Below are 16,368 nucleotides of genomic sequence, written 5' to 3'. Positions count from 1 at the left end.
CACCCAATTTTTCGTTGTGAAACAATTCGAAATGACATTAACATGTAATTTAAAATTTTGCACAACACACCAAAGTACAAATCGAACTCGTTTATTACAAAATCATAATACGGAAGGAATAATAATACTTATACAAACTAAATGTGATAAAAATAGTTGGAAAAGAACGAAAACAATCTCATTGACACGTTTTAAAACCTAAATCCGAGTAAAAACTTTATACGCGTGTTACGAACAAAAATTTTCGGTCTAATTTTAATAAAAAATTATTTTATTAATTAATCGCTTCTACGGGACCCGAAGTACAACAAAAAAGAGTAATAATTGCGGGACATAATTTAGAAAAACGGACAATTGGGACGCACTGATATGGTGGGAATCATTAAGAAAAAACATAAAAACAAACAATTAAATTCTTGCAAGAAAAACAAAAAAATTATTCAAAAACAAATTACAAGAAAATTTTTAACATACAGAACTACAGCATAAAGGCCCGTTTACACTACAGCTGCACTGAGCTGAGCAAAGCGTAATTTGCATTTAAATTCTATTGTGGCGAGCGTTTCAAGCTTTGCTAAACTCAAGCCCAGTGCAGCAGCTGCAGCTAGCTTAAAGTTACGCAATTGGAGCGATTTTCACGCTTTGCTAAACTCAAGCCCGCAGTGCAGCTATTGAAACACGTTACGTTTTGGGGCGATTTTTACGCCCAGCGCAGCTCAGTGCAGCTGTAGTGTAAACGGGCCTTAACGCAGATTATTTTAACTAAAAAATATCGAAAGGCAAAAATGACAAGGACAAAAAATAACATTGCGCATTAAAAACATCGAGGACTCGGAAAAACATACAAAATAATTTTACAATATCGAAAAAAATCAAGCTTTTAAACTAGAAATTCAAAAACAAGGACAAACGCAAACAAAAAGACTTAGAATACACAATCGTAAAATTTTATAAAAATTAGGACAAAAAAATAAAATAGCTCTTCAGAAACAGACCGAAGTTCTTCGACATTTGGGAAACTCTAGTCTTAACCTTTTTCCTACTATTACCCATTTCTGTCCATATCAAAGTCTCACTACCCAAAATATTATTTATTTTGCTATTTTACCGTACTAAATATAAACGAGTTATCACTATAACAAACAATTCCGAAACTGGTGCTTGTTTGGTTGTTTTAAGAGAACTCAAAACATAACAAAGGTGTAAGTAATAAAGCAACCACCTACAGCTGTGACTTTGTTTGTTACATCCATAATTCTAAACATTCTGGTTCAGCTGATTACCCACCTGCTATCCTGGAATTACCCACATGTGGGTAATTACCTATAGGTTCCGCTTCTCTAGTGATAGTAATTCCGATAAAATAGATCCCCATCCCTTTAAAAAGAAATAAAAGTAGTGATGCCGCAAGCCAAAAAGGTTAGGAAACACTGCGTTTACCGGATTTAGCTTTCACAAATTACTTAAATCTGACAATGCTGCGACGTTTAATTCATTTTTTGCTGCTGTTGTGGTTTTCCAAAAGCGAATAATCACAAGACTCTTGTTCATTACTATAACACTAAGTTATGTTTTGTCTTGGTAAAGTTTTTAATTAACGACGAAATAAATTAAACACCTTCTCAGCGCAAATTATTTAAAAAAATAATCAACTCATCCCCTGGCTTTGACAGGCTTATCAACAAACTTTGTAAAAGATTTTATCATAATCTAATCGAACATTTAAAAGAATTGAACGCAAACGTTTATATAAAATAGGAAATGACCACTAATATGGAACAAACTATAGCTATAAATTAATTCCCAAAAAGGCGATTTATCTAACATATCTTACTAGCGACCCATTCTATTGCTAAACTCGGATTACGAAATTATTAGTAAAATTATTTTCAACCGACTAATTACTCAAATTCATTCAAAAAATGACTTATCCCAAAAATGCGGTTTAAAAAATAGGCAAATGCAAGAAATTCATTTTAATATTAACGCGAAGATCGATTTTGGTAAAGCAAACAACCTAAATTAGCAGTTTTTATAGCGAATTTTAAAGGGCTTGTGACAAAGCTGATTACAATTTAAAAAAAATAAACCAAAACACACAATAAAATGGGTCGCTATACCCTACATTCCTATCAATAACATAATTAGCAAAATAGAAAAAACAGTAAAACCTCACCCAACATTAAAATTCAGCGCTAAGATCATCAGGGTTGTTCCTTTTCAATGCTATCTACAAGTACATAACACAAGTATAATAAGTATTGGGCAAGTTACCGGTCGCACAAACAAAATACGAATAAATTATCTTAGCTGAATATTCTTAAACACGTGCACTCTTTTTGAGTTACGTCCTAATAGACAAAGTTAGGGTTCTGAAAAAAAGGAAAAAAATATGTATTTTTTAACTCACATTTTTTCACGCCCACAATTTTTTTGCAGGGCGTTTTTTCACGGTTCTGAAAGAAATGAAGACTTTGTCCAATTAACATTTTTTCCGGGCTTCAATGTTGTCATCCACCTTGAAAAAATAAAAATAAATGTTTTAGGCTTTTTTGTTTTAATGCTTTTATATTTGAAACAATCTCATGATTTTGGTATAAAGCCATCCATAGTTTATCCTTAAGGAATTTCTCATTCGTAAATTGCGATTTTATTCGGTGAATTTTTTTGCCTGACAGCTAGGGATGTCCGATAATTTACATTTTATTCCGATAACGATAACCGATATTCGGAACAAAAAGTATCGCGATCTGAACCACATGACGTCATTATTATGCTCGAACAAACAAAATAGATAAAAACCTGCAAAATTTTATTTCGCTAAAATACAAAAAAATGAGATAAAAAGTGCAAAACTTTCCCAAAACAAGGCATTTTATTTAATTTTTTGACAAAAAGAATAGTTCGGCTTTGTTTTTTTCAAAAGCTTGTAAAATAGCCATCCTAACGATGGGTCAAAACACAAATCATGGCTAAATACCCATATATATCTGGTATTGGATCGGAACTGATACCATCCTAGTATCGGACGAGTACTGATGCTCACACTTGGAATCGGCTCCGATCCGATATTATTTTATATTAGATTTCCAATATATCGGAAATTCTTACTGACAACTTCTACATATAAGAAATATTTAACTTTTTTTTTTCAAAATAAATTTAACACATTTTATAACTGGCAAGTTACAAAATAACACAAACCTGGACATCTGTTATTTGTTATTTGCGGAATAGGAAGCCATGAATTCCGGGGACAATTAGTGGCCCTGAAGGGTCCTGACGGCGCCGTTTTCACCCCGGTTCCGCTTCTTAGCTGGTGGACTGCGATCCGAAACGCCGCTTAATTCTGGAGAAGATTTGACTGAATAACATGCTTCTTGTGAATCTATTGGAACAAAGGGTTTAAAATATAAAATCATTTGTTAAAATTATATTTTTCGCCTTATGAGTAAGCATTCTGTACAAAAAAACATATATAAAACGCTTAAAAAGTGTAGTAATAATAATAATAATAATCAGTGTTACAATTTTGAAATGACTCAAGTCCCAGTCAAGTCATTAGTAGAGGAAGTCAACTTTAAGTCACGTCCTTATAAAAACAAAACGTTAAACCAATAGAATTTTTAAACTCGTACGATCATATGAGCGATAACTAAACTAAAAAAACACAACATATGCCAAGTAAATTGCTTTATGTGCAAATATTAAGATAAATAATCAACTTTTATAAAATATGCCTAATATAAACACTTCATTTGAACACAGGCTATTTGCTTAAAATACTTAAGTGAAGTCATTTAAAACCATGATCGGACGAGTAAACCAATTTTTATTAGTTTAATGTTTATAACAAGGACTAGAGTTAAATTTAACTTGTTCTAACAAGACAACTAGATGAAGTTAAACAATTTAAAGGTTTTTCCAGGTTATTAAGATACAATTTGCTTTAAAACAAATAACAAATAAGGTAATTTTTTTAATAAATATGCCTTCGTAGGTGGAAATTGCTTAGTTAATTTGCAAAGTAACATCTGGCTAAAAAATGTTAAGGTCGATTTGATACCGGATCAAAATCGATACTACCACTTGGGGCATCAGATATATTTTTATTAGACATCATTAATAGAAATGAACACTTTTGTCTAACTGCCCGGCCATTTATAATCACCTACCAGCAGCTACGGACTGTTTTCCAAGGGTACTTTCTAAAACTTTTGAATCTTCAATCATGATATCTGCAAAGAAAATAATATTATGTTTCAATACACAAGATTAAGATTGCATGTAGTTTGAAACTATTCAAATGCACAATTACTAGCGATGTTCTAACAATAAAATTTTCGACCAAAATCATTTAAAATTAAGTTACAAGTAAAAATAACCATAGCTGCCAAAGGAATTACAGGATTTATTTTGAAAGTCGATTGAATACATTTGAGACAGGATTGCGGTTCAAATCATTAGTCGTTTATATTTTATTATTAAATTTGGAATGTTTAACAGCAAAAAGAATAAAAAACGTAAGTGATTTTGTATGTGAAGAGTAAAAAGATAAAAAACAATGGGTTATTGACAAATTTATATTTGAATTAAATTAGAGCAAAAAGCTAAAAAAAAATGAATTTAATCGATAACCGATATTTCAGACAAAAAGTAAACAAATGACGTCACTACGAAGCAAACAAAACCGTGAATTTAAAATGTTAAAAGATATATTTTTCCTGTGGTTATGCCTTATTGCTTCAGTGCTAAAAAGTTTAGTTACTTCCAGTTGTTAACCTTCAATTTTTTAATAAATTTAACCTTCAAAATAAAAAAACACTGCATTCGATCGCAAGGAATGGGCAGAAATGCTACAGTAATTTGGTATCGGCTCCGATCCGATATTATCAGTCATCATGAATTTATTCAAAATTAAATCATGACTTTATTCAACTTACTCTGTGCATTTGTGTTTATCGGTGATTTTGCTGTTTCGCCTGCATTAAAACAAATTGCTTTAAGTAGGTTGCACCAATAAAAGAAAAAACTTCATGTTATAAAACACTGCATATACCCCTTTGTTTGCTCTAATTATAAACATTAAAACAGGTAAATTGATCTATAAAGTCGCAGAAACAAATATTAAAAAAAATATTTTTAATTTTTTTCACTGTTCAAGGTAAAATTTTCAAAGTCAATATTTTTTAACCAACTGTGAATATGAAGCAATACCTTCACTTGGCGGAATCGAGTTGATTGGTTGAAATATATTCTGTATTTTCTTCATGGAATCTTTTTGTGGATCTGTTTAATAATAACATTTTAAAGTCTGTTAAATGCCCTGATTTTAGCTAGCAATCAGTGTCCTGCAGAAACAATGATTTAAAATAACCACTGTGGTTAATACATTGCATAAAATCATACAGAACTAACAGAAGTAGGTATCATTTTTAAAGTTTTAAATATGTTTATTTATATTTATTACCGTCCATGTTACTTTCTGTAGAAGTAGCAACCAAACAAATTATATATTTTAGAGTTTGAACGCATCTTCAGCCAGTGGTGTTATTTTGAAATGACTTAAGTCCCGTGAAATAACTTAAGTCCAAGCCAAGCATTTTGACTAAACAAAAATACAAGTCTTAGTCAAGTCATTATAAGAGCACGTTAAAACTGGTAAACTCATCCAAATGTGAGCAATATATCCGTAAAAAAAAAATTAAAAAATTCAGTAAAAAATAACATTAACGCATGATATGGCAAGTAAATTTTTGAGGCAAAAAATAAGATAAACAATCTAATTTTATAAAAATTGCTTCACGAAAACACTTTATTTCAACCTTATTTGTCAAAAAGTCGAGTCATTTTGCTCAAAAGACTGTCAAGTCAAGTCATTTGAAAGCGTGCACTTAAAAAAACAAAAACACTGTTATTAGCATATAGGCAAAGGCCGGCATACAACAAATACAAAAGTTAAACCTAGATCGCAATCCTACCTATGTTAATTGAAACTGATCCTTCCAGCTTTTTGCCAAGATTGGAAACAGAATATTTTATTAGAGTATTGAAATATGGAGGATTGTCTAGTTCACAGACTTTTTTGACATCAAATATATTTTCCACTATCGGTGTGTTGTATGCATCTTTGATGGCAAACAACTGCGGTGTAACGGTGTAGCCCAGATCCAATTCGCCGTCTATCATAGAGGTTTTGATTGCAACATTTAAATCGGCATTTGAACTTCTGTAAGAAAAAAACAATTTTTTTTATTTTTTGTAAGAATGGCATAAAAAGAAACCAAAGATTGTAAAAAAAATATTGAAGTTTTGTTTTTAACGCAACAGCAGTTATATTAACAAGTGCGCAGAACTTTCATGGAGTTTTAGTGATGCAATTTTTTGCGGACTTTATTATCGAATACACGTTCAGTAAATAGAAAATTTAACATAATTTCAGAGTAAGTTTTTCAAAGCCGAACATTTGTAAGCCTTTTGAAAAGCCAACACCTACAAACTAATCTGCAAATTGGCTTAGTAGGCCTAATAATTCAACACTGTTTTCTAAAATCGGTAAAATGATGTATGTATATCTAGTTATAATTAATAAATAAGAAACTGATATGTATATATATAGTTATAGTTGTTAAATTGATACACTGATGTATATCTCTAGTTATAATTACTTTAAGGGAAATTTGAAAGGGATCCCGACGCGATCAGAGTAAGCCACACTTTGTTCCACTTCGTTGCAGTCGCCCAAGATGCAAGAATAGCGCGCAATTTCACCAACTTTTACAACATGCAGCTTTTTGAAGACGATCGATTTCATTTTGTTCCAACGTAGAACTGGAAAAATCGACGCTATTGCTTCCCAACTACACAAAAACTTGATTTTTAAATTTTGGTAAAAAAAAAATTGTTAATCTTAAAAAAATAAAGAACAAAAACTTAAATTTTAATTTTTGGTAAAAAAAAATATTTTTGTAAATCGTAACAAAAATTCAACACAAACTTGAAGTTGATTAAAAAATTATAAAAAAAACAAAGTAATGATCATTCAGACAAAAATATCATGTAAATGAAAAAAAAAAAATGAAATTTCTACCAAACAATTTTATTTTAAATTCATGAAAAAAGAATTCAGACAAAATTCATGTGCCTAAAAAAATATAAAGAAATAAAATTTTACCGAATAAATTTTGAAAATTTATGAAAAAAAAAACCATGTTTCAGACAAACGCACAGTATGTGTCAGAAAAAAAAAAAAAATACACTAAATTTATGGAAAAAAATATATATAATCTTATCCAGACCAAAAAAACATGTATCTTACCGTGAAAAGTGACGTGTTGCAAACTCGATTCGCAAGTTATTATTGTACACAACAGACATAACTTCTCTCCATGCATTTCCATCTTCACTTGTTCGAACCTAAATAATTAAATGCTACAATTTTACATTATGTTGAATATTTTAATAAGAGATCAACTGATATCAGTTTTTCGGACTGAAACAAATTTTTTCTCTTTTTGACAACTGATAAGCGAGACCGTTTTTTTATATATATACCTAGGATATGGTGAAAATTGCAAAAAAAATATTTATTTAACTCTTTATTTGCATATTAACTTGTCAAGGCAAGCCATATCATCTTTTTATAACAAATATTGGCAAAACATATTGTTCCAATTTTATTAATGTTGATTAAATCGACCTTTCTTATTAGGCTACTTTACAGATTTATAGAGATATGATAAAAGCAGAAATTTTTATCATACCTCAACAAAGGCTGGACTTCTATCCTCTGTGATGTAACAGGTAGAAAGTGTCATGCGAACAGGTTTGGAGAATTTTAATCCAGATGGCTGGCATTCCAATGTAGGTGTAAGAGACATCTAAATAACAAGAAAACAGATCCATTTTGTTTGGTTGAGTCGCCAACTGCAGTAGATTACATGGTTAGGTTTATTGGGATTACTTTTGAGCAAGATTTGTCCAAATTTTAAGTCAAACAAATACAAAATACATGGCTCATATTATTCAAATTCAAACCTATTTATGCTAAACAATAAAACTCAAAAGGATCAGACATTTTTTAAAAGGAATATATATTTTGCCTATACTGGCATCGTCAGTTTCTGTAAGTATAATACATAATATACAAAGCAAAATAATAAAGTTAATAAAACGGTCAAAAACATACAAAATCAGTATAGGTTAAGTAAAAACTTTAAAAATAAAACATCAGGCTGTCGGAAGAAAACTGTCTAATGCAAAGCAGCACCGCACAGACAAAACATGACGTGACACTCGATAAGGACAAGCCGCGATGAATAACGCCCTTCTATATATTTAAGCTAATGTTTTACATGTTTTTTCTTATTGAACATTGTTTTTTCCTTAAAAAACATCTTTTCTCTTAATTAGATCACCAGGGCTGTTATAGTTAGTTATACTTAGTTTTTGAGTTGCGGCGTAAAACGGTCGAGGAGCACCATTGCAAGGGGTTTAAACACGTTACTAAAATCAATTGCATTTTTGCTTGTAATTTAGTGTTTGTAGCGTGACAAAAAATTCTGGAGCCAAACATTGCCACTACATATAATTCAGGGGCGTATCTAGAAAATCAAAAAGCGCAAGAAACAAAAAGCATTGTTTTGCATTTGATTTTGTCTTTGCATTAGCTTAAGACGCTTGAGCCAAGTACATTAAAAACATTGTTGCTTCGGACGGTAAATTAAACCCTGACAAACATGACAATATCACATTAATATAATTTGCTACTAATTTATTTATGCTATTTGTATATAAAAAGTTTACCAAAAGCTTTGCTGGTATAATTACACTTAGTATTCTGGTCGCCACAAAGACTAGGTTTACATCAGCTGCATATTAGGTAGTAGGAATAACAAAGCCCATATAGAAGTAGCTGTTTTTTAATGTTCTTTATTCATTTTCAACATAAAGAGTTATTCAAAACTTTTACAAAATGCTTCCTACTTCTGTATAGGCTTTTATATCCATTCAACGTCTAACTTAAACCTCCAGCCATTATGTTACAAACTGCATATAAGTTGATCCACTTGCCATGTCTCCTCCTTCATTCTTTCCATAGTAGGAAGTAAGTTTAATGTGAACTTGACGATCCAAAGCACCTGGTGGGATTTCCACCACGCATCCTCCAACCTCCAATCTTGCTCCTCCACTTCCAACTGATGAAGAGGTGCGACGAACTAGCCGCTGCGGAATCTAGAGGATTACAACGGCTGGATTTTTAGACTGAAATTTTACGAAATAACAAGATTTTAAAAATTTATATTTAACAAAATAATAATCATTGAGCTTCATAGATTTGTATTTGAGGTACATTTTTATCTAAATTCAGTCAGGAATTGAATGTCGTTAAATTTTTTAGGTAAAAATAATTGTTAACCGCTAAAGTAAAACTTTATTAAGGCAACGTGCAAAAGCGCTTTGAGAAGCATCTGGATAATTATCCTGCTTCTCAAAGTACACAAAAAATTTACAAACTTATACAACCAACTACAAAAAAAATATACAAGGGTATACAAAAGAAAGTAAAGCTAACTTTCAAAATCATGAACAATCAAAGTTGAGCTAAACAAACTTAAGTTTCACTCACATTTGTTTCTTGTGTACATGTCTCATTCGCAAAAACTTGATTGTCTGTTTAAAATACAGTTCACTTGGTTATGAACAAGATCTATTCTGATTAAAATTTTTGAAGCATGAATAGATAGGAACATCATGCATTAATAATTGATTTTGTTGTACTATTTAAAAAAAAGAAACACATCGGCTGAAGAATCAGCCAGAAAAACGAAGAAATTGGCCAAAAAAAGAAATTAAGTTTTTAATTTTTTTTTTTTTTAATTTTTATTTTATTAAAGATTTAATTCTCCAAAAAACTTGTGGTTGTTTTCACATATGTTTAATCCCATAGATTTTTAAATTACCAATAGGTAGAAACATTATGCATTAAAATTTGATTTTGTTGTACCATTCCAAAAAATTGTGAAGAAGTTTATTGGGGAAAAAGGCAGTCCTGGCTCCTGGGCAACTGCAGATTGCACTTTTTCAAACTACTTTGTGTTGTTAATGTAACAAAATAAATTGCGCACTTGGGGCAACCCTTACTTTACTACTTTTCCTGTTTATCTTCTAAACATAGCAAGGTTTCTACATTTGATTAGCGAACATAGCATTTAACTTTAGGGACAAAAGCAAAAAACCCAAAAAATTTGGACCAAAAATCATGTCACAAGATTTTTTCAAACTTTATATAAGAGCTTTCAGTCTGAAATGATTCCATTAACATACGCAAAAACATAATATAAAATGGTAAAATATTGGCAGGAAATGAGAAAAAATTTTGCATTTAGATAGTTAAAGTTGAAAAAACAAATATTTTGGGTTGTCATTACTTCATGCCACCCCTGGATCTGAACTGAATCTGATACATTATTGTTTTTCAAAAGATGTTTTTACTTATATAAATGAGGTCATCACAATTGAGGATGCTTCTAAAAAACTCAAAGTATTTTAGGGCGTGTTTCTCTCTGCCACACACATATATGTGCAGTAATTTAAAAGCATTGCAAAACTCTTTCCTCTTTTAGTGATATTACATAGTCCTTAGAGGGCCTCAATTGTTAGCGCAAGCAACAGTAAACTTTTCTAAAAAATGCACTGGTATAATTTTTCTAGGTGCGCAAATAAACAATTGTTTCAGTAAAACAATATTTAAAACCTGGTGCTAATAATATATCTATAAACAAACAATAACACCAACAGGTGATAGCATACAACAACCGTAATGAGCTTGAAATTCAAGCTAAATTTTGATAAAATTTAAAAATAAACTTTATTTAAAAAATCATTATTAAACTTTATTTTAAATTTAAAATAAATATTTAGTAAGTACAATATTCTTTAAAATCTGTTACTAATAACTATTAAACAAAAAATAATATTACCAGGTGGTGATATTGTACTGGTCTGTAGTGAACTTGTTGGTCTTTCTTTGTAAAATTGGGGTAAATCTGACGAGATGTTTCCACTTAAAGACGATTTACTGTCTTCAGGAGTCCCAGAATAGTTTAAAACCTCTGTTGAAGTTTGCCTCTGTTCAACAGTTTCTGTCTCTGGTTGAATATTCCATTTCTTCCAAAAGATTTTAATTTCTTCATCGAAATCACTCAGCCTGGATAAGTTATCGTCTTGTGCACCAGCGAGCAGTTTTTTCTCCAAATTTTTTTGTGAGTCCCGCTTTATTTCTTCTCGAACGAGGCTTGGTTTAGCAAAATCCGGTTCCATTAAACAAACTGTTCCTGGAGTATCAAAACTCAGCACCCCTGATAAGCGATTTGTTTCCTCGTCAATTACATATTTTATCATCCCCTTTGAATCTGTGACTTTGTCAAAAGTGTTGGTTGATGTATTGGCTTCCGCATCTTCACTCAGTGTTTGTCCAGCTGGTGAATTTTTGTCTCTTTCTTGTGCAGAGCTAATAGGGTCCCATGCATACTTTCCTGGAAGTGGAGTGTCTAAAACTGGGTCGAAGTTCCACTTTTTTCGGAAGTTATACAAGTCATGATGGTAATGTTCATTCATTTCGAGAGAAAAAATCTTACCTTCGGCCTCCGGCATTCTGCTGAAAATATTTCTTCTCTTTTGCGTCTTTTTTGGCTGCGTCTTTAGGAAGACTTTAGTCAGGTCTTTTTTCGGAGATTGGTCGTCAGACATTGCAATTTTTTATTTATTATCTGTTCTTCTAAATAATAGCAGCACAAAGTAGGCTCAATTGCATTCCAGTGTCTTCCTGACAAAGATCTTTGGTGTGGAATGCTTGCCCAATTCCACGTCCAGTGACGCTATTCTTTGTAAAACATCAAATTTAAAAAAAAAAGTTTTTGAGGGTGTATATATATATTCTTTAAATTTAGCATAAGATACCAGCAAAAAATTTTTTGGCGTGAATATTTTGCTGTCACAAATTAGGTTAAGTAGTCTGTAGCGAACCTACCGATGTGCATCCACGTTCATCGAAGCGTGCAGATCGCCTTTTTACTATTTCGCAATTGTACATTTATAAACGCATGTTTGAGCTTTTGCTACCCCTTTACCTTGACTTAACCATGTCGCAGCTACGCAATAAAGCACCAACCGCTTTAAGTCCATTGACTGGGCACCAATTCTTGTTAGTGTTATGAGGCAATTTTGGGCTTTGTGCTTCAGCTGTTTCTTTCTCCAGGCTGATCCATTCAGAAAAAACTCTTTATGTATGGCAAAGTTTTCTACATTAGAATTTACTAAGGTATGTATGCCTTTACCTCGGCAAAATCAAATTATCCACACAAAAAGCCACTATAACTAAACATTATACAAAACAAACTAAGCACACAACTCAAAATCAAGCATGTTTAATTTTAGAAACAAGCACATGTAGCAAGTTATTTTGCGCTGGTCTACAATCCTACCACATTTTCGTCTGGGGTTCATATTGCTAGTACCTAGTATATCATTTGGGTGAGGGTGCGAGTTCGGGTTAGGAAGGGGCAAGTATTGTTATTAGGAAGAGACTATTTACCCGGACACGAAAATCAACATATAATCACTAATGGGTGCCCGTGTTAAAAGGGCAATCCGGTCTGAGGTTATTTACTCGGCTAACAAAGTAATTTAAATGAAATCCTGAATTAAAAGATGTTAAAATTATGCGAAACTTATTAAATCTAATACTGGGACTAGAAAAAATTAAGCCACTGATCTAGAAATCCACAACAAACTTCATTTGGGTTTGGGTAGGTTAGTTAAGCAACATTAATAAACAAATAATATTACTTGAACCAGGACTGCCCGGCTGCGGAGTCGGTTAAAAATAACCAGAGTCCGACTCCAGTCAAATGTGCTACTTCGCCGAGTCCCAAGTCCGGCCCGGACTCTACAGCCTGTCTACCAGTAATTTAAGTAATTAAAACACCGGGGATATTCAGCAATCCACTTGTAGGGGTGTCATATAATTCATTCATTCACAATACATCGTTGGAAAATATTCCACATTGTGCTATTTCAATTTCCAGTTGGCGACCATATCGGTTTAAAAATTTGGTACGTCGTACTCGGGACTCTGGTAGTTTTACGTGGTGTTACCCGAGTCCCGAGTCCGACTCCAGCAAAATAAACCGACTCCTCGGGTCCCGAGTCCGACTCCGCAGTCCTGCTTGAACCACCCTCACCCAAACACTAACCGGCGCTGGTCTAGAATCCTACCACAGTTCTAAAATCAACGTACAAAATTTGAGTTAGGGTGCGGGTTAGCGTTTGGGTGTGGGTGGGTCAAGTATTATTATATTCTTTGTTTAATAATAATACTTGACCCACCTTAACCCAAACGCTAACCCGCACCCTAACCCAAATGGTGTTTCGTTGTGGTAGGATTCTAGACCAGCGCACACTAACCTACACCACAAACTAAGGCGCTGGTCTAGAATCCTACCACAGTTCTAAAATCAACGCACAAAATTTGAGTTAGGTTGCGGGTTAGCGTTTGGGTGTGGGTGGGTCAAGTATTATTATATTCTTTATTTAATAATAATACTTGACCCACCTTTACCCAAACGCTAACCCGCACCCTAACACAAAAGGTGTTTCGTTGTGGTAGGATTCTAGACCAGCGCCCAAACTAAATATTGAGCGCTGCTCTAATAATTGTTTCAAGGCTGTGGTTGGATTGTAGACCAGCGCCAAAATTAAACCCAATACTACAACCTCCCAAACGCTAAACCTATAACCTCAAATCCTCAATCAATATAAAATCACGTATTGGCGCAAGTGTTAAAGAGCGATCCGGTCATATAGCCACTTCCGGACAAAAAATCTGGTAGAGTTCTAGAACAGCGCCAAAAAATCTCCTGTTGTGACGCGATAAAGCCGACATGTCTGGTATAAACAGCATATTTAGGCTTCCAAATGACAGAAAATTCCTAGGGAGGTAACCCTGAGTCAAACCCCGTTAAGTTACACATTTCTCCTAAATTTCCCGCCAAACTCTATTAGTGACGTCATAATTCGACAATCTTCAATTTTGCAGCCGTAAGTTTGAATATTTGTCAATTTATTATTTCGCATGATTCGGGTGTAAGCCCACGATTTTAAGCAATAAAAGGACTCTTCAATAAATGTATTGTACGATTAAGTCTTTCAACAAAACTTGTTATATACCCATTCAGTAACATTGCTAAAAAACAAAAAGAGCTAATAAATATAACTTATATCACCTAATGGCGTAGCGATGCTAAGAAGGGGCCACACGGGCTATTAACCCTAGTTCAAAATGTTTGAAATATGTTTTTCAGTTTAACTTACAAGATAGAATCATCGATATTATTAGACAACGTGTTTTTTTTCAAAATTTATATTTAATGAGCTATTCACTTACTTGACTTTATATTTATTGACAATGCCTTGGCGTGGATTTTATTTGTTTTAAAAATGACTTGACTGAGTTGACAAAATGACTTATTTACAACACTGCTTTTATGTTTTTGCTATATTAATTAAAATCAGAGTCTTCTTCCAAATTAGAACTTTTTGTTGAATAAAATGCAGTGATTTGAAAATCCTATCAGATCGTTTCAGGGGGATTTTCTCATTTGAAGCCTGACGAATTTTGTCAAAATACGTCTGGATTTTGAGCAGAAATATGTTTTTACCGTTTCAATTTCGGCGGAATAATTTTTTCGAAATATTTCAATGTCGTTTACCATAAGTTTAGCATACCGGGTTAAAAAGTTAAATACAAAATTTAAGCCTGAATTCCTTGCTGAAAAGCAACATATAGATAAAATTTAGATTGCTTTAACATAATCGCAACTGTTTTTCAGCCAAACCACTATTTTCAAGACCGCTTATGCGCGAATTATGATAAAAATTTGAACAATGGATCGATTTAAAACACTTTCTCTATGGACCTTTTTTAAATCTCTACATTGCATATTTGAAACAACATAAAGATAGTAAAAATTTCGCTTCATTAGCCGTTTTCCATGTAAATAGCTTTTCCGTAGGCTAGTGTAGGGCGAAAACCAGGAAGCCGAATCGGAACCGAACCAGGTTTTGGGTCAATTTTTTCCGAATCGCAAACGAACCCCGTTTTTTGTGAGATTTTAGGGAGCCAAACCAAAACTGAACCGAATAATTTAAAAGAACATGAACCTTAACCCAACTCAAACGTGTTATCCAAAGCAGTTCAACCCCAGCATGACGTTAAAACTTGTAGTTTAAAGAGTCAACTCATCAGTGTTGTAAACAAGTCATTTCAAAATGACTTCAGTCCCAGTCAAGTTATTTGTAAAATAACTTAAGTCCAAGTCAAGTCTTTTTGAATAAATAACAAGTCAAGTCCCAGTCCAAGTCATCAGTTGCGCAAGTCAAGTCCCAGTCAAGTCATAAATAGAGCAAGTCAACTTCAAGTAATGTCCTTGTCATAAAAATAAAACGTTAAACTATTAGAATTTTTAAACTCGCATGATTATTAACAATAACTGAACTAAAATATAAGGAAAACGGAACCTATAGCAAGCAATTTGTTTTTCGTGCAAAAATTGGACGAATAGCTCAATTTTATAAAAAAACATACCGGAACTTAAAAAAATGCTTTATTTCAAACCAAGTCATTTGTTCAAAAAACTTAAGTCAAGTCAAGTCATTTGACCGAAAGACTTGTATATTTCAACAGGTGAGACATGACCACCGTGCTATCTGACTCCACTAAATCCAAACTAAAATAAACTGCCATTGTAATTTAAGGAGCATACTGTCAGGTCGCTTATAGATTTATTGTACATTCACATAATTTAGCATATTTCACTTTCAATAAAAGAGCTTACAGCGCAGTAAAAACACGTGTTGCCAGTAAGGAGCGCATCGTTGACTGTTTTGTTCTATCCAGCAGTAGCGTGACACTATATAGCACAAGAGCGACTGCGATGGAGATTAGCTGAGTCGAATGTCGGCTAGATTTGCAAGAACGGCCACGAAAGGAAATGAGTATCTAGGTGAAATATTTAACACTTTACCAGGCGAACACGCTATAATTACAAGCACAAACAGACATGCGTTGTTTCTCTACAGACTTAAGTAAAGTAAAGTCATTTAAAAACAGTGACTTAAGTGCACTTAAGTCAAGTCATTGACTTAAGTCATTACAACACTGCAACTTATGCCCTGTTCAATATTTCATGAACACATTTGAATATTAATTAAAAAAACGTTGACTTTTCTATTTTTTAAGTATTCAATAATAAGTTTCTGTTTTTTAATAGGCCTAAGTCGCGTAAGTTTGATTGAATGACTGGCAAT

General features: G+C 32.8%; 1 protein-coding gene across 1 annotated transcript; it reads right to left on the bottom strand.

Moving 5' to 3' along the window:
* Positions 1 to 3,247: 3,247 nt before the first annotated feature.
* LOC146141445 (uncharacterized) lies at positions 3,248 to 11,751 on the bottom strand. The gene is made up of 10 exons (XM_083390122.1): positions 11,113 to 11,751; positions 9,046 to 9,234; positions 7,764 to 7,880; positions 7,319 to 7,416; positions 6,669 to 6,860; positions 5,982 to 6,229; positions 5,218 to 5,289; positions 4,944 to 4,982; positions 4,176 to 4,238; positions 3,248 to 3,388 (listed from the first exon to the last, which is right to left on the bottom strand). Exons 1-10 carry the CDS (start codon positions 11,749 to 11,751, stop codon positions 3,261 to 3,263), a joined length of 1,785 nt encoding a protein of 594 aa, XP_083246248.1. The 3' UTR covers positions 3,248 to 3,260.
* Between the last annotated feature and the right edge of the window lie 4,617 nt (positions 11,752 to 16,368).

Source organism: Ascidiella aspersa, chromosome 5, assembly GCF_963924565.1.
Source record: "Ascidiella aspersa chromosome 5, kaAscAspe10.2, whole genome shotgun sequence".
NCBI classification, from domain to species: Eukaryota; Metazoa; Chordata; class Ascidiacea; order Phlebobranchia; family Ascidiidae; genus Ascidiella; species Ascidiella aspersa.
Note: the sequence above shows the minus strand (reverse complement) of the source record. Positions and strands in the feature narration are given on the sequence as shown.